This window comes from Taudactylus pleione, unplaced genomic scaffold (assembly GCF_031769625.1).
Source record: "Taudactylus pleione unplaced genomic scaffold, aTauple2 ptg000393l, whole genome shotgun sequence".
Classification (NCBI taxonomy): Eukaryota; Metazoa; Chordata; class Amphibia; order Anura; family Myobatrachidae; genus Taudactylus; species Taudactylus pleione.
In genome coordinates this window covers 8543340-8568725 of record NW_028284794.1, presented here as the reverse complement: position 1 = coordinate 8568725, position 25386 = coordinate 8543340, and the positions used below count along the sequence as shown (strand labels likewise).

The following is a 25386-nucleotide window of genomic DNA, read 5'->3' as shown; positions in this document are numbered from 1 at the left end:
GTACTTGCTCATTAATTTCTCTGCCTTTGATAGATGATGCGGAGATCAGAGATTACAGGAAAAAGGGAGCTAAACCCCACCAGGTATGCAGAGCACTGCTCAAGAGATGCTGAGGTATAGAAACCTGGTACCAATGCTGACTGGGAATGCAGCTGGAGGAAGCTCTGTAATGTAGCGCAGATAGCAGCAGATTACCGAAACTGAGAAGAGCAGAGCACTGGTAGTAGCTCTATGAACTGGAACTGGCAGCAAACAAATTCACCAACTGAGCAATGCAAATGGGACACTGGAGGTAAACGAGACAAGGAGCACAGAGAACTAGCACACAGACTAGCTGTGTAAGATGTTGCACTGGCAACAGCTTACATCTGGAGAACTCCCAGAAAGCCCTTAGGTACCCAAGGCTGGCCGTGGATTGTCAGAGCCCATGTGAATCATTCAGACTGGATTGGCTCTTTCCTGACATGTGACAAAATCCAAGATGGCAACGCCCAGCACCCAGCAATGTTTGCACAGACTCCCAGCCATAGCAGCTCCAACATACCAGAGACCTGGCACTGCTTTTCAGGGACCTGCCCGCACACTACGCTAACCGCCAGCAGTCTGCACCCCCACCAGATGGACCCCACCTGATAGCCTTGATAGGCAAGTCCCAAACTCCCTGCAGTCCTTTAGAGTGGGCCATGACATTGTCCCCTCCTTTTGGAGTGGCCTCTGGACACTCTTTGGGTTTTCTTGGGTTCTCAGAGTAAAACCTATGGACCAATAAGGCTAGACATCGGAAGAGTTCACCCAGCAATGATCCTCTGGACCATAACCCTTCCAGTCTACCAAATACTGGAGGTGACCATAACAAAGACAGGAATCAAGGATCTTTTTAATTTCAAATTCAATTCCTTTTCGGAGAGTACCTTAGGAGAACAAGGCAGAGTTTTGAGACCAATTCAGAACCAAGGGCTTTAGTAATGAGATGTAAAAAGTATTGGGAATCTTGAAGTAAGAAGGCAGTTTAAGCTTATAAGCAACTGGGTTGATAACTCCTTCCACTGGAAACAGGCCAAAAAAAAGGAGGGCAAATTTCATCAATGGCATGTAGATTTTGAGTAGACAGCTATACTAGGTCATCTACTTTCAAACTTGGAACTGAACTTCTTATTTTATCAGCCCCATGTTTGTAATGATGAGAAGTTTTCTTCAATGTAGATTGGACTTTTTTCTAAATCTTGGAGCTGTACTGTAAGGAGGACTGCTGGCAGATCGAAAGTTTGTAAACTTTGAAACTGTGGTACCCATGGATGTGTGCCATAAACAGTAAAGAACGGAGTATGACTGGTGGAGGAGTGGTAAGAACTATTGTGTGCGAATTCTGCCCAAGGCAGAAGATCTAACCTGTTATCTTGCAAGGAGGATAGATGAATACGAAGAAATATTTCAAGATCCTGGTTAACACATTCCGTAACTCTGTTTGTCTGAGGATGATAAGCCATTCAACTTAATTTGTAATGCTGAACACAGAGCTCTCCAAAATTTTGCTACAAATTGAACTCCATGATTGGAGACAATTTCAGAGGGTAGCCCATGTAAGCAAAAGATTTCAGAAATAAAATGCTGAGCCAATTCAGGAGCAGAAGGCACTTTTTTAAGAGGGACAAAATGGACTATTTTTGTAAAATCGGTCTATAACCACCCAAATCGTGGTATATCCTCTGGAAGTCGGAAGGGCTGTTACGAAGTACTGTACATTGCTAAATGTGTATATGGATGGGTAGAAATTGATAAAGGTATAAGGTTTAGTGCAAGATAATATGAATTCCACTACATCAGACTTCATAGATAGCCACCAATAAGAATGTTGTAAGAATTCTATGGTTTTATGGCTACTAGTGTGTCTGGTGAAGTGGGATGCATGGGCTCATATCAATAATTGCTTACGTAGTTCTGGAGCAACAAAGGCTTTACCAATAGGTGGAGTAAGTTTTTTGGCAGCAAAAACCCTGGGTTCTAGGACAGGATGTTCTATTTTGGTTTTATTAGGATTATCTGGGATGATCGAGCAAGACAGAGCATCAGCCTTCTGATTCTGGGATCCTGGACAAAAGGTCATAGTGAAAATAAATCATGTAAAAACATAGCCCATCGAGCCAATCTGGTATGTAGACATTGGATATTCTTCAGAAATAATAGATTCCGGTGGTCTGTGTAGATAATTACTGGAAAATTTGCTTCTTCAATGAGATAATGGCACTCCTTCAATGCTAGTAGTCCACTGGCAGCTGTGTTTGTAAACTGTGAAGGGTAGACCGCTCTCACTGCGGTTTGCCCTACACTCGTGAGGCCGGGGGACTAATCCACCCCTTGGCTGCTGGTGGCACTGCCAGGTTGCGCCCCCCTTTGGTCAGTGCCCTTGGCGAGTGCCATCCTGGCCAATGGGTAGGTACGCCCCTGCAGAGAGGTAAGGGCTTTGATTATAAAAATATATGATCTGTAATGAACTGTGTTCGCTCTTTATTCATGTATAACGTGAGACAAACAAGATCTTGCAATGTCAATAGATAATAGTTTTACAATTCATCTATAAGTGATGAACACGGTGAACAAGATGACATTTACTTTATTACACTGGAACTCAATGTCGACCAAAACCGCAATACTTGACTAGAACACTGTAAGTTTTAAAGGTTAGTGCATTTAATACATCACATTAGCAGATTGACTTAAGCTGGCCACACACATGGCGATGTGCACACGATCAGCCGATGTGTACGATTTCCCTTGAAACTCACCACGGCAGCTCTGCACACAATCTCCACACGATCTGCACACGATTTGGTGTCCAATCTTCATACGATCTCTCCTGCAGTCAGACTATCACAGTGCATCGCCTCCTAGATTGTCAGATCAACCCTACTGCATGGCAGATCTGAAGATACGATGTGCGACCAGCAGGGACGCGTATCGCATCGTGAGTGGGGACTCACAATTTACTCAGGATTTGGCCATATTTTACACGATCTGTCGTTCCAATGTGTCGGAATCGGCCAGATCGGGTAAAATATCGCTGTGTGTGTGGCCAGCATCACTGTCATCAACTAAGAGCATAAAGAACACCAAAACAGTAACAAAGGTATGCAAATTACTCCCAATTAATTTGTAGTTTCCACCCCTTAAAGGAAGTCTAACTTCCCTTATAACTTATTACCAGTTCCCACTAGTTAGAAAATGATGTCCAAGTTTAAAAGTTCCACGCTGTATTTACTGTTGGTGCACAACTTGTTGCCTGGGTGATTTAAGGTAAACTAGACCAGGGTGTACACTATCCATTTATACCTCTTTTCCACCAAAAACCCAGGTCCGACCTGGGTTTTGGGACATGGTTCCAACCCTGGTCAGACCCAGGTCAGACCCATTTACACTGCACCTTTGATCTGGTTACTCCCAGGTCAGCCCTGTTCACACTGAACTCAGGTCTGCCCTGCTAAACCTGTGAGGTCATAAAAAGTGGGAGGTGAATGCTCCACAACCACCAATCCTCTCATTTTAGGTATGATCCAGGTCAGATAACCTGGGTTGCACCGTTTACACTGCACCATTACCTGGGTCCATCCGGGGTCCAACCCTGGTAGCTACCTGGGTTGGATTGCAGGGTCACTTGACCCAGGTTATTTTTCAGAGACCCTTTTACACTGAGCTGCGACCCGGGTAGACCCAGCAAAAACCCGGGTTTTAGCTCCGGTGTAAAAGGGGTACTAGTCTGCTTTGTTGCTGAGATTTATCCTGCGCACCAGTCTATGGCTTTGCTCCATTTTAATTACAGTTTCCTTTAACTGAATTATCCTAATGATGACTTGTTACAACTTATACTGCAACTGTAGCAGACTTGGTAGATTGTAATATGTAACAGCACTGTAGCAATGAGAGATCACATTATCTCTGTCTATTCAAACAGGATCCTGTCTCACTGGACTTGGCTGAATTCCTCCCTAATTACAGGTACTCCTGTTAAGGTAATACATTGAGTTTAACAGACTGCTGAGGCCGTTCAATTCACCCTGCTGGTACTGTATGATCCTGTAGCTAAAGGTGGTAGTTTTCCTAGACTGCTGACTCAAAGGGCTGACTGCTTACAATCCACACTTGTGTATCATTTCTGTAGCCCTGCCTCTATCTGTGAACACTTTAGTCTGCTGTGTTGTTATTCTCTGAAGGTGAGTGACATAATATTGTCTAAGTAACAGATGACTAACATCAGATTGATTGCAGCAATCGATTGTGTATAAAAATCTTTCCCTTTATCAATCGACTGTGGCAAATCTGCAATCGATTGAAAAAGGGAAAGATTTTTATACACTATCGATTGCAAATTGCACGATTGCTGATGTATGGGGTCCTTAACTTTCTGATCTCAACTTTTATTACTGGAGAGAACAGCTAGCCGGGATGATGGAAGGGGTGAGTGTGATAGACGGTGCACCACTTGTTTGAGCTGCTTGTAAATGTCTGTGACTGCTTTTGTGGAAGGTGCTTGGTAATCTCCTCTTACCATAATTACGGCGCTGGCTCTCTTGCTCTGCCATCACTGCAGCAGTGCGAGTTCCCTTCCAGTCATAGCTGTCTCATCAAACTGCCTGTCTCTCTGCTCTGGCTCCACCCAGGACCGCCTCCAGTCACTGTCATCTAACTGTGGCTCCACCCAGGAACACCTCCGGCTGCTGTTACTCACTAAAGGGGGTGGGTCTATATATAAACTTTGCCCCAGTGCCTGGATGTCTCCCGCTGGGACCGCGGGACCCTGTGCAGCAGGCGCGTGGACTGCTAGAACTTTCCACCCATGAGCAGGTTCCTGCAGCCGCTGCCCCAGTGTCCAGTGCCACCCAGGGTTGTCTTAACAGCAGTGTGGGCCCTGGGCAAAGCAATGCACTGGGGCCCCATACCCACCAATTCACAGGAAAAAAAATTTAAATGGTCAATAAAATTAAACCCTCGTGCTTGCCCATCACACCTCCCACACATGCAGAGAGACTCTGTCTGACTGGCCTGAAGCTGGTGGATGAAGTTAAACTGCGACGGAGGTGAGTACTCATCACCGGGGGGAGGGGGGGTGGAGTGGGGGAGGTTAGATCAGAATACAGTGCACCATCGGCCGGCTTATAAAAATATCACAAATTTTCCAACTAGCCGCGGCTGCCGGGGCCCCTACAAGCTTCGGGCCCTTGGGCAACTGCCCAATAAGCCCAATGGAAGAGATGGCCCTGGTGCCACCAATTAAATATGTTACATATATGTGTAGAGGCATCAAGCACTCCATTATACCCTTACATTAAAGACTGGATATTATAAGCCCATAAAGAGAATTTTAGCAAGTCCATTCGCATAGAATTGTATTATTTATTTCGGACCATTCCCATTAGCATGCTGCCACTAAAAGGGTGTAAAATATGGGATCTTATCTGGCCTCTGATACAAATACTGAGTTAGCACTGAATCACAGCAATAATCATGTTAGTGCTGAGAGAGAGATTAGCTTGTCATTTTGTATATGCTATTTTTTATTCTCCTCTCATACGGGCTGTTCCCGCTAACATGCTGCCGCTGAAAGATTATGCATTTTAGATGATCATATTGGTTCCATAACAGTAAGCAGGTAGGATGACATCATTACTATGTGCAGGGCCGGATTATAGGATGGATGGGGCGGTCGTCCAGGGGTCCCCACACCTTGTGGGCCTCCACACTGTCGCAGATATTGACCGGAAGCTGTCCACTCACCCTGGCTGGCTCCTGGCAGAATCACACAGACAGCACGGACTGCTTGATGGACCTCTAGTGGCTGCCTCTAGAAGCCCTGCCCCCTTGTTGACATAGTGCCGCAATTTGCGGGTGCATGTGTAGGGGGCGGGGCCTAATGTAGTGAAGTGCCCACCCCCATAAGAAAGCTGATGGCTCCTGCAGCTGCAACAGGTATGTGTGTGGGCTCTCAGTCCCCTCTCTCTCCTGCTCCCTCATTCTATCACTCTCCCCCTCTGTCCCTTCCTTCCACTCTCACCCTCCATCCCCTTAGTCCCTCTCTGTCTCTCTCCTCCATCCCTCTCACTCTCTCTATTCCCTGTCCCTCTTCCCCCTCTCTCTCTTTTACCTCTCTCTGTCTCTCTTCCTCCCTCCCTGTCCTCCCTCTCCTCCACCCCTCTCTACTGTGTATGTATGTATGTGTATATATATATATATATATATATATATATATATAAAATTATGTGTACAGTATATATAGCTACAAATTCTCTTACCTAAATGGAAATCTTGCCCTAGCCATGCTTCAGAAGGGATGGCTGACAGTTTTTCACATATGGAAGGCAGAATCCATTTCCACAAAATGAAGTCTACACCACTAATTTAATATATATATATATATATACAGTCAGGTGCATAAATATTGGGACATTGACAGAATTTTCATATTTTGGCCTCTACTCACCACCACAATGGTTTTGAAATGAAACAAACAAGATGTGCTTTAACTGCAGACTTTCAGATTTAATTTGAGGGTAATTACATCCAAATCAGGTGAACGGTGTAGGAATTACAATGGTTTCTATATGTGCCTCCCACTTTTTAAGGGGCCAAAAGTAATGGGACTATCAACTCAAAAGCTATTTCATGAACCGGTGTAGGCTATTCCCTCATTATTTCATTATCAATTAAGCAGGTAAAAGGTCTGGCATTGATTCTAGGTGTGACATTTGCATTTGGAATCAGTTGCTGTCGACTCTCAATATGAGAACCAAAGAGCTGTCACTATCAGTGAAGCAAGCCATCATTAGGCTGAAAAATCAAAACAAACCCATCAGAGAGATAGCAAAAACATTAGGTGTGGCCAAATCAACTGTTTTGAACATTCTTAAAAAGAAAGAACGCATCGGAGAACTCAGCAACATCAAAAGACTTGGAAGACCACGGAAAACAACTGTGGTGGATGACAGTTGGCCAAATCAAGAACACTCTCCAGAAGGTAGGTGTATATGTGTCAAAGTCAACAATCAAGAGAAGACTTCACAAGAGTGAATATAGAGGGTTCACCACAAGATGTAAACCATTGGTGAGCCACAAAAACAGGAAGACCAGATTAGAGTTTGCAAAACAACATCTAAAAAAGCCATTACAGTTCTGGAACAACATCCTATGGACAGATGTGACAAAGATCAACTTGTACCAGAGTGATGGGAAGAGAAGAGTTTGGAGAAGGAAAGGAACTGCTCATGATCCAAAACATACCACCTCATCAGTGAAGCATGGTGGTGGTTGTGTCATGTCGTGGGCATGCATGGCTGCCAATGGAACTGGTTCCCTTGTATTTATTGATGATGTGACTGCTGACAAAAGCAGCAGAATGAAATCTGAAGTGTTTTGGGCAATATTATATGCTCATATTCAGTCAAATGCTTCAGAACTCTTTGGACGGTGCTTCACAGTGCAGATGGACAATGACCCGAAGCATACTGCAAAAGCAACCAAATAGTTTTTTAAGGCTAAAAAGTGGAATGTTATGCAATGGCCAAGTCAATCCCCTGACCTGAATCCGATTGAGCATGCATTTCACTTGATGAAGACAAAACTGAAGGGAAAATGTCCCAAGAACAAGCAGGAACTGAAGACATTTGCAGTAGAGGCCTGGCAAAGCATCAACAGGGATGAAACCCAGCGTCTGGTGATGCCTATGCGTTCCAGACTTCAGGCTGTAATTGCCTGCAAAGGATTTGCAACAAAGTATTAAAAAGTGAAAGTTAGATTTAGGATTGTTTAGTTTGTCCCATTACTTTTGACCCCTTAAAAAGTGGGAGGCACATATAGAAACCATTGTAATTCCTACACCGTTCACCTGATTTGGATGTAATTACCCTCAAATTAAATCTGAAAGTCTGCAGTTAAAGCACATCTTGTTTGTTTCATTTCAAAGTCATTGCGGTGGTGAATAGAGGCCAAAATATGAAAATTCTGTCAATGTCCCAATATTTATGCACCTGACTGTATAATCTGTCTATATTTCTATCTTTCTCTAGCTATAAATATATCTCTGTCTGTCTATCCAGGGCCACAACTAGTGTAGTGCGACCAGTGCCATGGCACAGGGCACCGCAGGGCAGGGGGCGCTGTTTGGGCCTGTCAATTTTCTTGTTTATTATCATTCTCACTTGTAGTTTCCTCTTCTATTATTGCCAGCATCTCCTGGCCTCCCCTATCTCTTCCCTGGCCCTTCCCCATTGCCCTTTTTCAGGTGCACTATCTTATGTCCCTATTTGAAAAATGGGGGAAGGGGGGGCGTCAATGCACTCTCTGGCACAGGGCACCAAAAAGTCTAGTTACGGTTCTATCTCTCATATCTATCTCATATCTATCTATCTATCTATCTATCTCATATCTATCTATCTATCTCATATCTATCTATCTCATATCTATCTATCTATCTGGAATTGGTATGAAATACCGCCGGCCCGTCAGCGGCAGCCTGACAGGAGCAGAGTGCAATGCAGCGGAAGCCCGACAGCGCTGGAAATCCCAATCGTGGATAGGTAAGTATTTACTAACCTAACCTAACCCCCCTAACCCTAACCCTCCTTAGGGGTGCCTAACCCTAACTTCCCCCCAAGTGCCTAACCCTAATCCCCCCTCTAAGTGCCTAACCCTAACCACCCCCTTCCCCACTGCCTAAACCTAAGTCCCCCGGGGGGGTGCCTAACCCTAAGTCCCCCCCAGGGGTGCCTAACCCTAACCCTCCCTACCCCTAGGCTACCTCTAACCCTCCCGGGGGGGTGCCTAACCCTAAGTCCCCCCCGGGAGCCCTAAACCTAACCCTCCCCCCCGCGGCTGTCCGCTCGCGGCGCCCAGCATCCCGACGATCGGGATGCCGGGCACCGGTCTCCCGGCTTCGGGGAAATGCGGGCGACTACATCTAGACACCCGGCATTTCACCCTTGCCGGGAAATGGCAGTCGGGAAGCCGGCTGCCGGTATTTAGGCAGTCGGCTTCCCGATTGCCTCCCATCTATCTATCTATCTATCTATCTATCTATCTATCTATCTATCTATCTATCTATCTATCTATCTCATATCTATTTATCTTTCTATCTCATATCTATTTATCTATCTTTCTATCTCATATCTATTTATCTATCTATCTATCTATCTATCTATCTATCTATCTATCTATCTATCTATCTAACATTATCTCTAGCTACCTGTCTAGCCTATCTATATATTTATATTCCCCACTCAAAATCCTGCATTTTTCCCAGGCAGTATATATGATCATGGCCGCTATGCTGGCGGGAGTCAGTTCCCAGCAGTGTCACGGACATGATGTACTGTAGTATGCTGCGACTTTGCCAGTCACTGGAGAGTCCACAGAAGGTAAGGCTGGGTACACATTAAACGATGTGTACCCAGCGCAATGTCTTGTGCGGCAGGTCCCAACATTGAGTACATACACACACTTGCCCATGTCGGGAGCGACGGTGCAACAGCATGGCCCTGCTGATGGTATTTGCTTGTTGGACCTGCTTGCAGTTCCGACGGGCGATGTCAGCGACATAGTGGGTACACACTTGCTGATGTGGACGATATGTTGTCCGATAGGCCGGATTGGACATCATATCGTCTAGCGTGTTCCCGGCTTAAGGGGAATAGTAGCTGCTGCGTGAGGTAATTTTATAGATTCGGCCTGCACAACTCAGTTGCCCTGGGGCCCCCACAAACCTTAATCTGGCCCTGACTATGTGGCACCCCCACCCACTCAGGGTCAGGCAAAAAAGTGTAATTCTTAAAGAGAAACAAAAAATGCTTTAGTTCTGGCTCCCAACAGTGTATGTAGCTGCTTAGGGAACCTGTGGACTCCCAAACCAAAATCCAAAGAATAAGCAATAAAGTGCACACCAATAACATAAATGATATAATTTATTATAAAATAGAATGTTTGCAATGAAATAAATATCTAAAATAGCCCAACTCTACTGTTACTAGTAAATGTCACATTCAACCTCCTTGCAGGGACTGAAAAAAAAAATAAAGATTCCATATTATGGCAAACAGCGCTGAAGATTTTACTAAAGAGCGGTACATATTTGAGAACAGATCTGTATGCAATAATATTAATGAGGAACATTCAACACGATAGTTTTGCATTTAGATGGTAACCAGTTGCAGAGCAGTACTTTAAGGGGGTGTGGCCAATCAGGGAGCAAGGCCACACCTCATTGTGCTTATCAGATGCGACACTGTAGGGGCCATGGTCTCACAACTTTGGGGGCATGGCTACACCTCTCAGCTCAGCCCTGTCCTATACCTCTCCATCAGATATTTCCAGGTCCCTCTGACCTCTGCTGAAGATGTGGTCAGGTGCCTGGTACACCACTCCATATTAGGTAACTATGCCTTTTAAATGAGGGCTTCTGGTGGATGGTCCGTGAGAGCTCTGAAAAAATCACTGGTCTCTCTGAGACACCTGAATTTTTTTGTCTTTAGAATTTAATGGATATATCCATATCCCAATATAAGAATTCCCTACTCTGTCATCTCATGAATGCAGCAAGAGCAATTGGAGGTCTTCTGTCCAGCTCCAGAGGATCGACCTTTACATGACCATGGAAGACCTTAAGTCTTCCTCAAACCAGGCATCTTCTGCCTTCACTGACACCTGGTTCGATTGGCTGGAATTTAAGGAGTCTACAGATTATTCTGCTCACTTCGCAACCCTTCCCCTTAATATGCCTCAGTACATGTTATGACATTTCCTTCCTAAAATTTCTTCACCTCTTTCTCTATGTTCTCCATTTTCCTTTTTTGTCATGCTCATTTATAATTCTGTAAATTTTATAACCATTTTAAAAGTGTTCTAGGCTAAGCAGCTGTTACTATGCGTCATTAGTTGGAACTCTGACTTGTTTCTTGCAGGCCTGACATTGTTATTTGTTATATTTGCTGCCACTGTAATTTTTTCTTTAATAAAAAGTGAATGCTTAAAAAAATGATGGTCACTGCAATTATCTCTGTGTAGTACGGCAGTCACCGCAATGCTCTCTGTGTAGTACGGCAGTCATCGCAATGCTCTCTGTGTAGTACAGCAGTCATCGCAATGCTCTCTGTGTAGTACGGCAGTCACCGCAATGCTCTCTGTGTAGTACGGCAGTCATCGCAATGCTCTCTGGGCCTGATTCAGAGCCGGATGCTATTTGCGCTCGCTCGTTCAGAAAAAGGGGTTGACTATTTAAATTGAGCGCTCGCTCTTTGCGGTCTGTTGACGCCTCTATGTCTGAGCGAGCAAATGAAACATGCGCTCGCTATTTTGTAAAGACGCCCCCTGGCCGCTCACATCCTACGTCATCTCCGCTATTTATTTGATTAATTGAGTACATCGAAAGGCATCTGAACTGCTCGCAGTGCTTGTGGTAGGTTTATCCTACCACAATCATGCAAACAGTTCAGGCTAAGAAACAACCAAGTGACGTGGTCGATGACGCTGCTTTGTTAATTATGCACACCCTTAAAATGCCAGTTTTGACCGTTTGGCACGCCTGCGTTCGGATCACCACTCCCCGTTTTCAAGCACCTTCCCCTGTTACCACCCACAAACGCCTCATCCTGTTGCTCAAATTAGCAGGCACTCACTATTTTGTGAGCGCTCGATTTCTGACTGCAATGACTGGTTGGCGCATGCGCATTTCAACCCATATGCATGCGCAGATGTGCAAACATCGCTAGGAGCGAACGAGCGGCCACTTACGAGCGGCTCTGAATCAGGCCCTCCATGTAGTACGGCAGTCAATGCAATACTCTGTGTAGTACGGTAGTCACCACAATGCTCTCTGTGTAGTACAGCAGTCACCGCAATGCTCTCTGTGTAGTACAGCAGTCACCGCAATGCTCTCTGTGTAGTACGGCAGTCACCGCAATGCTCTCTGTGTAGTACGGCAGTCACCGCAATGCTCTCTGTGTAATACGGCAGTCACCGCAATGCTCTCTGTGTAGTACGGCAGTCAATGCAATGCTCTCTGTGTAGTACGGCAGTCAATGCAATGCTCTCTTTGTAGTACGGCAGTCACCGCAATGATCTGTGTAGAACGACAGTCACTGAAATGCTCTCTGTGTAGTACGACAGTCACCGCAATGCTCTATGTGTAGTACGGCAGTCACCGCAATGCTCTCTGTGTAGTATGGCTGTCACCGCAATGCTCTCTGTGTAGTACGGCAGTCACCGCAATGCTCTCTGTGTAGTATGGCTGTCACCGCAATGCTCTCTGTGTAGTACGGCAGTCACCGCAATGCTCTCTGTGTAGTACGGCAGTCACCGCAATGCTCTCTGTGTAGAATGGCTGTCACCGCAATGCTCTCTGTGTAGTACGGCAGTCACCACAATGCTCTCTGTGTAGTATGGCTGTCACCGCAATGCTCTCTGTGTTGTATGGCTGTCACCGCAATGCTCTCTGTGTAGTAAGGTAGTCACCGCAATGCTCTCTGTGTAGTAAGGTAGTCACCGCAATGCTCTCTGTGTAGTACGGCAGTCACCGCAATGCTCTCTGTGTTGTACGGCAGTCCCCGCAATGCTCTCTGTGCAGTACGGCAGTCACCGCAATGCTCTCTGTGTAGTACGGCAGTCACCGCAATGCTCTCTGTGTAGTATGGCTGTCACCGCAATGCTCTCTGTGTAGTACGGCTGTCACCGCAATGCTCTCTGTGTAGTACGGCTGTCACCGCAATGCTCTCTGTGTAGTACGACAGTCACCGCAATGCTCTCTGTGTAGTACGGTAATCTGCCGTCTGATCAATATTATAGCAGCACAGAATGGCCATGGGAGCTAAGATGCCGGCATAACTTAGGAGACTTCGGGATCCCCATCACACTCTGCCACACACACCGGAAAAGTTTGTGACACCCCTGTGTATGAGCCGCCACTCTTCCGTTGACGCAAGCTTGATGCATGCGCAGTGCGACTCATACTCATGCGCAGATCACTATAATAATAATTAATAATAATAATAATAATAATTGTATACTTTTACTTTTCTCCGTTAACACATGTATAAGTTCCTAAAAGAGCAGTCTTAGTAAATGTAGTCAGATGTAAATCAGTTTGCTCTATGATCTATTAGCCATCTTTTTCTCTGCATGTATCCTGACACACTGATCTATCGGAATGGGTATGAAATACCGCCGGCCGCATGGCGGTATGATTCCCGTCAGCGGCAGCCCGACATCAGCAGAGTTCCGAGCAGCGGAAGCCCGACAGCGCTGGAAATCGCGATCGTGGATAGGTGAGTATCTACTAACCTAACCTCCCTAACCCTAACCCTACTTTGAGGTGCCTAACCCTAACTTCCACCCCAAGTGCCTAACCCTAATCCCCCCTCTAAGTGCCTAACCCTAACCACCCCCTTCCCCGCTGCCTAAACCTAAGTCCCTCGGGGGGGTGCCTAACCCTAACCCTCCCTCCCCCTAGCCTAACCCTAACCCTCCTGGGGGGTGCCTAACCCTAAGTCCCCCTCGGGAGCCCTAAACCTGACCCTTCCTCCCCTGCTGCTGTCCGCGCTCGGTGCCCGGCGTTCCTTCGATCGGAATGAGGGGCGCCGGTTTCCCGGCGTTGGTAAAATGACATTTAGATGCCTGTCATTTAACCCTCACCGGGATAAAGCAGTCGGGAATCCGGCCGTCGGGATTACGTCCGCCAACTTCCTGATTGCATATCGTTCTACCATTAGTGCAGATTCCATGTCGCAGGAAATCCTGACATTAGTGCAGCCACTGATGTGGCCTCATCCTATCATTAGGCCAGACACCTCTGAGAGGTTGTGGAGTTAGTGCCACCACCCCCTGGGTAACATTACATCATTGGTGCAGCCAGTGCTATAGTCTCATCCTATCATTAGGCCAGACACCTCTGTGAGGTTGTGGAGTTAGTTCTAACACCCCCTGGGTAACATTACATCTTTGTTGCATCCAGTGCTATGGTCTCATCCTATCATTAGGCCAGACACCTCTGTGAGGTTGTGGAGTTAGTTCTAACACCCCCTGGGTAACATTACATCATTGGTGCAGCCAGTGCTATGGTCTCATCCTATCATTAGGCCAGACACCTCTGTGAGGATGTGGATTAAGTGCCACCATCCCCTGGATGTTATTAAATCATTAGTGCGGCCAACTTTGAAAAATATTGGAATTAATGCAGCCATTTGTGTTATAAAATTTGCTAATTTTTTATTTTAACAGGAGAATGGGGTTCCCTAAAAACTACAGAGTATGGATCCTGGTTTTAAGCTTTATTTCTTTGACCATTGGATTTACATCGCAGTTTCATTATAACTATCTCCTAAATTGGTGAGTGAATATCTAAATTTCTCTGTTACATTGAGAAAGAAGACAGATTGCTAGTTCATGAGGCTGGACACAATTTTTGGCACCTCGTATAATGTAGCTGTTATAAAATATACACTGGTTACTAAGGTTATCTTATAGTCGTCACCCAAGCCTATTATGTACTCCAACCCCTAGAAGTCAACTCGGGAACACCTTTAAGGTAAGTATTAAACTTTTTTCTAGACATATTTTATTGTTAAACTACTATTTCTTGATATCTCCTTTAAATACTTTTCACTTCCGGCCTTCTTTTATATCCGCATAGTATACAATAATAAATGAGACTTAAGGATATATCTACTAAGAATCATGACCAGACTGAATATACCTTTTGATAGACCGTTATTTGTTACCTCACACTGTGTTTAGGAGACAGCTTTACCAATTTAAGTAATCAATATTTGGCTCAAAGACCATAGGCTGGGTTTACATACTTCTGGTCAGTCAATTGGGTTCTTGGTCACCAAATGCCCTTTAGATATATACATTCTAATGAACTTGCACATGATCACTTTAGGGTGCCCTGAGTGATTGAATCATCCCATTTATCTGTGTGGGCAGAATTATAACACAACATCAAAAGAACATAACAAAGGGTGTTCAGGTTACCTGCCCCCTGACTTAAGCTGGCCACACACTAGGCCAACTTTCATCCAACCATCCAACTAGTTGATTGGTTGGAATGAAAATCTGGTAAGGTATGAAAGCAAATGACAATCAGCAATTTGCTCCCAAACACCAGAAAATGGACAAAAACTGTTGTTTGAACAAATTGTTTAGATCAAACATTTAACAAACTTGTCTGAACGACCATTTTCATCTGTTTTCTGGCATTTAGGAGCAAATTGCTGATCATCAGTTACTCCCATACCTTACCAGATTGTCATTCCAATCAATCAACCAGTTGGATGGTTGGTGGAAAGTTGGTCTAGTGTGTGGCCAGCTTTAGAGTCACAGGCACCAATTCATCTATTTAGTTGTCCATTGATCAATATTGGAATAAACATTCCATGGATCTCTAGCAGACTTTAAACTACATAAAACAAAAACATAACTCGCAATATGGGCCTGATTCAGAGCGGTACGCAAGTGGCTGATCGCTCGTTCGACGAACGAGCGAGAAAATGTAAATTCAAGCGCTCGCTCGTAAGTTCGATCGTAGCTAATCTTCCGCCCCAAAGTCTCCCAACCCCTCCTCTAGCTAACGAATGAGCAAAATTGCGACCATCCATCTCCAAATTTGGTTGCAGAGAACGCTCGCACAAGTCCAAACCGGAAGTGGGCCTGTCAGATTTCGATTACCTGCTCGTTCATTCTGCATACATACTTTAATCGTTTCATGCCAATCAATATATTAATTAGCTTAATTGCTCTTCACATGTTTGCAATCCGTTTTTTTTTCATTTTCAATAAACTTTATTCTTGTCCGTGTGTCATTTTTCCCGCAGAATACGTACGGTTTCAACAATGTTTAACTTTATAAAAAATACATGTTTGAGCCAATGATCCTATTGTTTTCATGTGTTTGTGACAGGCATATTTTAGTTTTTTCATTTCTTTATTTAAATTACCTTACGAATGTCACTGCATCAAGCCTATCATAACTCACATTATATTTTTTAGGCTGGAGGACACATGACTCATACAATAACCAATAGAATGGTTCCTGTTAATTTACCAACTACATTAGCCAATCAAATTTTTTCTCTGGCCTTTATTAAAACTGTTTGTTGTAAAAAAAGCATTGCCATCATGAGAGCCTCCGCGTTTACCAGGCAGGAGCTTTTGGTCCTAACGGAGGTGATGGACCGGCGGATCACCAGCCAGCCTCCCCCCATCAGCAACCGCCAGAAGCGATCCGCCTATTCGGAGGTTCTCCGCCGCCTACGCTTCTTCGGCTCACGCCGATAGATTGGGCAGCTAGAGCGCAGGTGGTCGGATCTGCGCCGCCGCACGCCACGCTTGCTGGCCTGTTTTCAGCAGCGAATAGCTGAAAGTAAGTATTTGTTTGTTTATTTTCATTTAATTTTTTTGCGGCCCTATCTGCGTGTGCATGTTTTCACTATAGCCCTGTTGGTATTTTTTGGACAGGCCTGCGTGTGCATGTTTTCAGTATAGCCCTGTTGGTAGTTTTTGGACAGGCCTGCGTGTGCATGTTTTACATTTTTTAAATGTTAGAACATTTGTGTAGTTGTTAATTTGGGGCCAAACCCCCCCACCCCAAAAAAAGACTAAACATTTTCTCAACTCATTTAGGGGCTGAACGCAGAATCCGCCCTCGCCGCAGGCATAGACGCCGGGCTCGGTCCCTCAGTCCGACGCAAAGCCCAGCAGCAACTCTCCAACTTTCCCCCAATTCCCCCTCCACCCCTGACCGGCCACTACCTGAGGCCCCTCCCTCTGGAAATTTGAGCCCACAACAAATTTCACCCTCCACTCCACCCCCACTTCTCTTTTCTTCACTCTCCCCTCCCCCCCCGGTGCTTTTCATTACCATCAAGCAGCTCCCAGATCTCCCCTCCGTGGAGCCTACAGCACTGTACCACCTCCGAGGAGGAGGAGGATGGAGGGCCTACAAACCCCCAAATCCCTATGACCGGTAGGTTTCCCTTTTATAAATTTGAAAATTTGTATTGTTGACATTTTTATTTTGATAGACAATGTATTGGATTTTTACCAATGATACATATCACACATGTCCAAACACTCATACTTGGGTAGTTATTGTTTACCCTAACAAGGGTACTTCTTATTTTTTGTGGTCGCCTTTTTGTGTGTTCATTTGTAATTTAGTATTTCTGCCATCTTTGCATTTGCCAGTACTTTGTTTTTTTCATCACAACTGGATCTTTGTTTACACAATTTTTTTTTTAGGAATTGTTTTTTTAAAGTTACAATGTAAGGTTTTTGTTTTTTTCTCTTTTTTTTTCCAACAGAGAACCAGAGGCGGATGCATTGTATACAGGAAGGTTTGGCCGCCTTGCGTGGCCACATGATTTCGATGTTAGTGGTCCTTGACCACATGGCGGCGGCCCTTCGGCAATGATTTTTTATTTGCCTGGTTTGTTTTTTTCAAATTATTGTTTGGCAATTGAAAATTTCTTTGTATTTTAACGAGTCTCATTCATTGTCTGAAACAATTACATTGTTTAACCTTCCATAAATCCACTATTTGATCATGTTCTTTAAAGTAAGGTAAATTATATTGTACAAAGCGCTAGTAAGTATGTAAGCTGCCACATTAAACACCTCAACATACCAACATACCTCAATTATTACCAAATCAAACATTTTCTTGTTTTTCTTTGGGTGGGTAATGTAAATTTTAAAAAAAAAGCAGCTTAGGCCTAGTTTGGCAAACCTACTGAATCAACATAATACCTTTGATGTTTTTGTTAAGCCACAAAGCATGTTCAAAGACTTAAAAATTTCACACATTACAGGATTAGGCATTACGAAAGTTGGCCTTTTTTGTGCCAGGTTACACGTGATTCGAATTTAGAAAAAAACAGTCTTTTTAACGTCAAACAAAAATTTAATACACACCAAACACATACAGAAAGTCAATTGTGACAAGCAATTCACACAGTGAAAAGACACTCCAAAAAACAACCAACACCAAAACCAAACAACAAAAGAAACAATCAAGAACTGATGAAATAAGTAGCAGGCCAACATAAAGCCACAAATGAGGCGATTAAATAATTGATTCCAAAGTTAGATCCAATGTGGCCACATGTACACAATTTAGTGGAGCAAGTAGTAGGCATCGTTTAGTCGAGGTGTGTAAAGGAAGACAAGAAAAGTTAAAAATAAATTAATAATTTCAAAAAAGAACATTACAATGGTACATGTCGACATTGTGTCAATTAAGTAAATGTTTGACAATAATTACCTGAAAAATCTGGCCACCACATCATCGCGTATGGCCCCTCCACATACTGACCTCCGACCAACCTCGGGGGGGCCATCCTGAGGCAAGGCATCCTCTGGCTGCATTGGGACACCACTCCTTATGGCGATGTTGTGAAAGATCCCACACAGGACCACAATTTTCGAAACCATAGCTGGCAAATACATGAGTTCGGCACCAGAGCGGTGGAGGCATCTGAATCAGCCTTTTAAAAGGCCGATACAGTGCTCCACCACCTGCCTGGTGGCTGTAAGTGCGGAATTATACTCACTTTGTGGCCCTGGTGTGGGAGCCAAATAAGGAGTGAGCAGCCAGGGCTTGCAAGGGTAGCCACTGTCTCCTGTGAAAAAACAAATACAACAATCAGGATCACTGTGTATCAAGCTTTGCATTGGTTTCAACTAAATGTCTCCACTAACCCAGAAGCCACGCATCACCATCTTGTAAATTGTCTAAGTTATGCCAAATCCCTGATTGCCGGATGACGAATGAGTCATGTGCACTCCCGGGTAATTTGGCATTCAGGGACAGGATCTGGAGGGAGGCATCACATACCACCATTACATTCAGTGAGTGATAGTGCTTGCGGTTCCTAAAAATTGCCTCCAGCCGTGCTGGAGGCTGAAGTGGTATGTGAGTACCATCCACAACCCCTATGATGTGTGGGAAGCCAGCTATTTGGTAAAAATTGGCCTTCATCACACTAAGGGAACCCATATCCAATGGCATTTTAATAAAATGATGGAGGTGCTTGAAAAGGGCTTCCATCACTGCCCTCAGGATCCTTGAAAAGGAGGATTGGGAGATTCCGGCCACTATTCCCACCGTGGTTTGAAAGGATCCTGAGGCACAGAAATGTAACACCGCCATTAATTGCGTAAGTGGTGGTATTGCTGTAGGACATACAATTTGCCGCTCCAGATCACTCTCTATTAATGAGAGAGTGTCTATGATGATTTGTGGAGGAAAACGGTATCGTCTTAAAACCTCATCATCGGTCATTCCAAAAAGGGTGACACGTGTTCTATATATCTGGGGCCTTGCATGCCTATGATGCCTATGCCTGGGATGAGGTTGAGGTTGGTCGGGTTCCGGAAGCATGGCCAAAATAATGCGACCAACATCAACCTGAAATGGTAAGCCAGGTAGTTAATGTTTGATGAAAATATAAAATCAAAAATATACTTATCTTTGCCGCAAAATCCAAAGATGCTTACATGCCGGGGTATTGTCATGAGTGCAACAACCTACATTTCCAAATTAGAAATTTGTGTTAGAATTTTTGGGGGACAGATTGTAATCTTAAAAATTTGGCAAATGCATTAAAAGATAGGGTGGAGCATACATTATTTTGAAAATGCACCCTACATTGAGTGGACAAACAAGAATGCCCAAATTTATACAAAAAAAAAAATTAGTGCGCTAAATAGTTTGCTTTTTTACATGGGGAATAAGGACACATTAGTGCGCTAAATAGTTTGCTTTTTTACATGGGGAATAAGGACACATTAGTGCGCTAAATAGTTTGCAGTTTTACATGGGGAATAAGGACACATTAGTGCACTAAATAGTTCGCAGTTTTACATGGTGAATAAGGACACATTAGTGCGCTAAATAGTTTGCTTTTTTAGGGAAAAACAAAGGAAATATATTTGGCTAAACATTACGCTATATTTAGTGTTAATACATGATTGATAAAATTACAAATAAAACATTACTGGCCAAAACATATGCGATATCAAAATTTTAAAATCATGAAAAAAGAAAAACTTACCGAAATTCAACAAATAGATCACAGTCCAAAAACTTCAATGTGGCCCAGCCAAAATAACTGTAAAAAAAAAATAAGATCATTTGGTTTGTAGATCCCTTATTTATTCAAGGAGTTGTAAAAAATACTTACTCAAAAAATAACCAACAAAGAAAATAACCGCCCCCAAAAAAAGCGAACGGAAAATCCCCCCCCAAAAAAAGAACCAACTCCAACAAACTCCAACAATCCGCCTCAATCCACTAATCCCGCCAACAATCCACTCCTACTAACGAAACCTCCAACAATCATCACCCGCCACCTCGACTCGAGTCGCCAAAAGCCATAGTCTTTATTTTCCCGCTCAAATTAAGGACGGATCATAGGAGCGCACAATCAATGATGCGGACGAATAATAAGGACGCATGTATAAATACGTCACGGAAATTCACAAACGGTCTGCTGTAGTTCAAGTTTTTGTGCTCAAAATGGCTACAGACCAGCAAAACAATGGCCAAGAGGCGCCCGGTAAGTATTTGTCTCTTTTGGATTAAAGGATTATTTAGAACCCGAATTTAGAGAAAGTTTGACATCAAAATTTAAACAATGTTTTTGCAAAAAGGTGTTGAGGATGCCATGGAAGAAGCTGCTGGGCCGAGTAGGCCAACAAAAGAAACCAAAAAAAAAGGCAGCCACAATTCACAAGAAAGGAGATGGAGGTTTTGGTACAAATGTGTGTTGACACCCTGCCACAGGCAGATCGGAATATGGGTGCAAGCCAGAAGTGGAAAATGTGGGAGGAGATAGCCAGTGCTGTCAATAGGGTGGGAGAGTTTGAACGTCTACCCCGGGATGTCAAACGCCGGTACGTAAAAACTACATTTTAATAAAAAGTGGTTACAGGGCCAAATACTGCAGGAATAATGCAAACTTTTTCACCCACAGATGAACCGATTTTAAATAGTGGCTGAAACAAAAACTGGCAGAGAGGGCTAGGCATGCAAGGGGGACAGGTGGGGGTCCCACCCCTGTGTCATTGGAGCTTAATGACTTTGAAGAGCTGGCACAGGGGTGTGTGCAGTATGAGGAGGTGTTTGGCGTGTCCAACATGGATACGGACATGCCAGACTTTGCGGCTCCTCATGTTGTCCCAGGTAAATGTTGTTATGTTACCAACTCTGAAATGTGTTTGTGACAATATGTAGATTCTAATGTTACTCTTTTCTAATTTTTCGCACAGAGACACAGGCGGATGAGTCTGCTCCAGAGGGGAGCCTTGGCCGCAGAATTTCTGCTGGCTCTGCAGGGGAGGAAGCAGTAGATCCAGCTGGGGACCCTGCAGAAGCCAGTCCAGGGCAATCCCCCTCACAGGCGGTGGCCCTCCTCACGGATCTCAATTTTAAATCGGATCACCACACGGAGATTCTGCTGAGGATGGACGCCAGTCTGCTACGGGTGGCGGAGGCCATGGAGCAAAATGCTGCAGCCAACGTGACCATTGTTCAGGCCCTGGCCGAAAATACCAGGGCCAACATCCGAATTGCCAATTCCCTGGAGCAGCTCGTTCGCCAGCACATGGTGGAGCCGCCCTCCCTTTCTGCCAGAACATCAGGATCCTCTATCTCTGGCACAACAACAGCCATCCCTCCAAATGTGCCTAGCCCTCTGCCTAGTCCAGAGGCCCCAACATCTGCCTCTGGAGAGGCCAGCCAAAGGACATCCCGCACCCGGTCAGGCTCCCACCCTACCCCAGCCAAATGGGGCAAAAAGCGATGACAGCACTGGCTAATTTTCCCACATTCCTTCTGTGCTTGCCCCATATTCCTTAAGGGCCAAAACTTCCCTCTCCTTTCTTGTGAATTGTTTTTAATGTGTGTTATTTTCTTTTGGGCAAATGCCACTATTGTTGTGTTTGTATTTTTTCTTTAATAATTTTTGACGTTAGCCAGAACTGAAAAATGGCAAATGCACATGAAAAACTGAAAATGTGTGTAAAAAATAAAAACATTTCAAAATCTGCTCCATTGTATTGTGACATTATTCTAAAAATGATTTTTAGGTAATCCATTTTCCCCCTGGCTAGGGCACCAGCTGAGGGTAGTCACTTGATCTGGTTTTTGTTTTGGAGACCTTCGTACTATTTCCTCCCCCGGATCTGGAACCACCTGAAGGTTGTCTCTTTCATCAGACACTCCTTCTCTGGCACTAGTCACACAAACCCCCAGCTCCTCCTATGGCTCAGGAGACATTATAAAGGACTGGACAGTCTGTCTGTCAAAGTCTGAACTAGGATGCAGGCACACCTTTGTCACCCAGAGCTGCAATGGACATCACAATACAGATCTCCTCTGTACCTCAGCCAGATTGACCATTCCCTCTTCTTATATCTGTTCCCCTGTCCTCCAGGCTCTCCCACGTCATCCTCGGCCTCTTCTCCCACCATCAGTGCTAGCATGAGAGACTTCTATAGTAGAAAGTCTTAGTAGGCTGTGGTCATTCATTTACCATTGGTGTAAGAGCTCCTTGAAGTCCGCCAGATCCTGTATATAATATTTTAAACCAAAATACAGTTTATTTTGTTTTCAATCAAGACTGCGGACAATAAATAAATGTGTTAAGGTGCGCACATACTGGGCGATTAAAGTGGATGACTGAATGATAACAATATCGTTATCGTTCAGTCGTCCACTTTATCGTCCATTTTTGACACCAAAACGATGAACGATAATGACGTTCATCAGGTAAACATGCAGGCCAACCTGACAATATTGTCAGGTTGCTGCATGTTGGGGAATGGGGGAGAGAGCCCGGTGCTGAACGATATCATTAATGATATCGTTCAGTGGGTGTGCTCAATGTCATGAACGACATTGAGCACACCCTGCCGTGGACACACTAGACGATATTGCTCAGGGAGCATATCGTCTAGTGTGTATGCTCCTTTACAGTAAGCTCCACAGTGTCTCTTTATAATGCAGCTTCTCAAAGCAATCACAGTGTATAACTAATGGTGCCATAAATATCACATCACTAAACATAAGAGTCACATCTTACCACCCACTGACCAACATTTCAGGACAGCTGTGTGCCCTTTAATCAAGGCTGGAAGGGAGAGTAAAATACAGCAATAGTGATCGCTGCTAAAGACTCACCATAAATAATACCATTTATCGTCTCCCAATGTGTGTGCTGGATTACCGGAACTCCACACTGATCCCTATCTGACAGTAGAGAGCTCGGCTATGTGTGGTCATTATAGCGTCTATGTGTTGCTAGGTAACTGGATGGAGCTAGTACAAAACAGCAGCACTGATCATCAAATTGTAACAGTACTATCTGTATATTGTGACACAGTTAGGTTAGGGGGTCCCTCTCCTGGGTAGAGGACTCCTTCCTTACACACACACAGCAGCAGGGAAGCAGCACACCAGTCTGGATGCAAGTACAAGCTGGTCGGCGCCAGTCTTTATTGTACAATGACAGAAATATAAAGAAAACATAAATATAAATCCTAGCCCTGTCGGGGCACTAACTTCACAGGTAGTTCCCTCACTACCAGAACCAGGCAGGGCCTAATGCCCTCGCCAGCAACAAAGCACAGCACAGTACTCACAGATAGTTTTTCAAGTGTCTCTGAGCAAACTCCCTGCCTGCTCTCCCAGGTGAGACAATCAGCCCTAAACACACTAGGCTTATATTGGCCACTCTCAGGTGGAAAACTAACAAGCCTGTTACCAGGCTGTGAGAACCAAAACCTGGAGTGACCGTGGGTGGAGCCCTCCCTCTCCTCTCACCCACAACCCCCAGGTCCCAAACCGGCTTTTCAAAAAGCCGAAACTGAAGCCTGCTACACTGCAGACTTTCTCCTGGGGGTTTAAAACACAAAAGACAGGAATCTTGGACAAATGTACCTGCCACAGACCACTTTACCAGTGATCCTATCACATATTCCCCCCCTTTGTTTCGAGCTGTGGGGCGAAACAACTGAAGCCCCCAAACAATGAATGCGTGACAATGCGTCAGCATTGGCCAGCTGGCTTCCTGGCCTGTATTCCACTGAAAATTTAAAAGTTTGTAACGCCAAGAACCATCTTGTAATTCTCGCATTACTGTCCTTATTTTCAGACATCCACTTCAGAGGGGCATGGTCAGTGATCAATTTGAACTTTCTTCCGACCAAGTAGTACCTGAGAGCCTCTAACGCCCACTTTATGGCCAATGCCTCCTTCTCCACTGTGGCATAGTTTCTCTCATGTACATTCAACTTTCTGCTAAGATAGAAAATAGGGTGTTCCTCACCCTCCTTGTTCTGGGACAGGACCGCTCCTATACCTACTTCTGATGCATCGGTTTGTACTATGAATTCCCTTTCAAAATTAGGAGTCATCAGGACTGGTTGGGAACACAACGCTACTTTCAACTCCTGAAAAGCTTTCTCTGCCTCAGGACTCCATTCTACCATGACTTTTTGTTTGCCTTTGGTCAGGTCAGTCAGTGGAACTGCCATGGTGGCAAAGTTGGGTATAAACCTCCTGTAGTACCCCGTAATTCCCAAGAAGGCTCTCACCTGCTTCTTATTCAGAGGCCGTGGCCAGTTTTGTATGGCATCAACTTTATTGAGCTGAGGCTTTATCAGGCCTCTGCCAATGGTGTATCCCAGATATTTTACTTCCTCCATGCCTAGACAACACTTTTTTGGGTTGGCTGTCAAACCTGCCTTATAGATGGAGTCCAACACTGCTTGTACCCTGGGTAAGTGAGACTGCCAATCAGGACTATGAACGACCACGTCATCCAGATAAGCAGCCGCATACCGTCTATTGGGCCTTAGAATCCTGTCCATCATTCTTTGGAAGGTAGCAGGTGCCCCATGTACCCCGAAGGGCAACATCTTGATCTGAAACAAGCCCTCTGGCGCTGAAAAAGCAGTCTTTTGTTTGGCGCTCTCGGTTAACGGTACTTGCCAATACCCTTTGGTTAGGTCAAGAGTGGTTAAATACCTTGCCGTCCCTAGTCTCTCAATCAGTTCATCCACTCTTGGCATCGGGTAGACATCGAATTTTGAAACACTGTTCAACTTTCGGAAGTCATTGCAGAAACGCACACTCCCGTCGGGCTTTGGAATCAACACAATGGGACTTGACCATTCACTATGTGATTCTTCAATAACCCCTAACTCTAGCATATTTTTAATTTCTTTCGACACCGATTCTCTTTGTGCTTCTGGTAACCTATAGGGCTTTAGATTAACTTCAACCCCTGGGTCAGTGATGATGTCATGTTTAATGACCGAGGTTTTCCCAGGTACGTCAGAGAACAGCACCCTATT

At 44.6% G+C, this 25386-nt stretch overlaps 1 protein-coding gene across 1 annotated transcript in view; it reads left to right on the top strand.

Annotated features, from left to right (window-relative positions):
• The first annotated feature begins 4959 nt into the window (after window positions 1–4959).
• LOC148507448 (galactose-3-O-sulfotransferase 2-like) overlaps window positions 4960–25386 on the top strand; it is a 47544-nt gene continuing 27117 nt past the window's right edge. Inside the window, exons 1-3 of the mRNA XM_088446105.1 lie at window positions 4960–5069; window positions 10573–10758; window positions 14248–14355. Of these exons, the coding sequence (XP_088302231.1) occupies window positions 4960–5069; window positions 10573–10758; window positions 14248–14355 (404 nt within the window). The remainder of the gene's footprint in view (window positions 5070–10572; window positions 10759–14247; window positions 14356–25386) is intronic.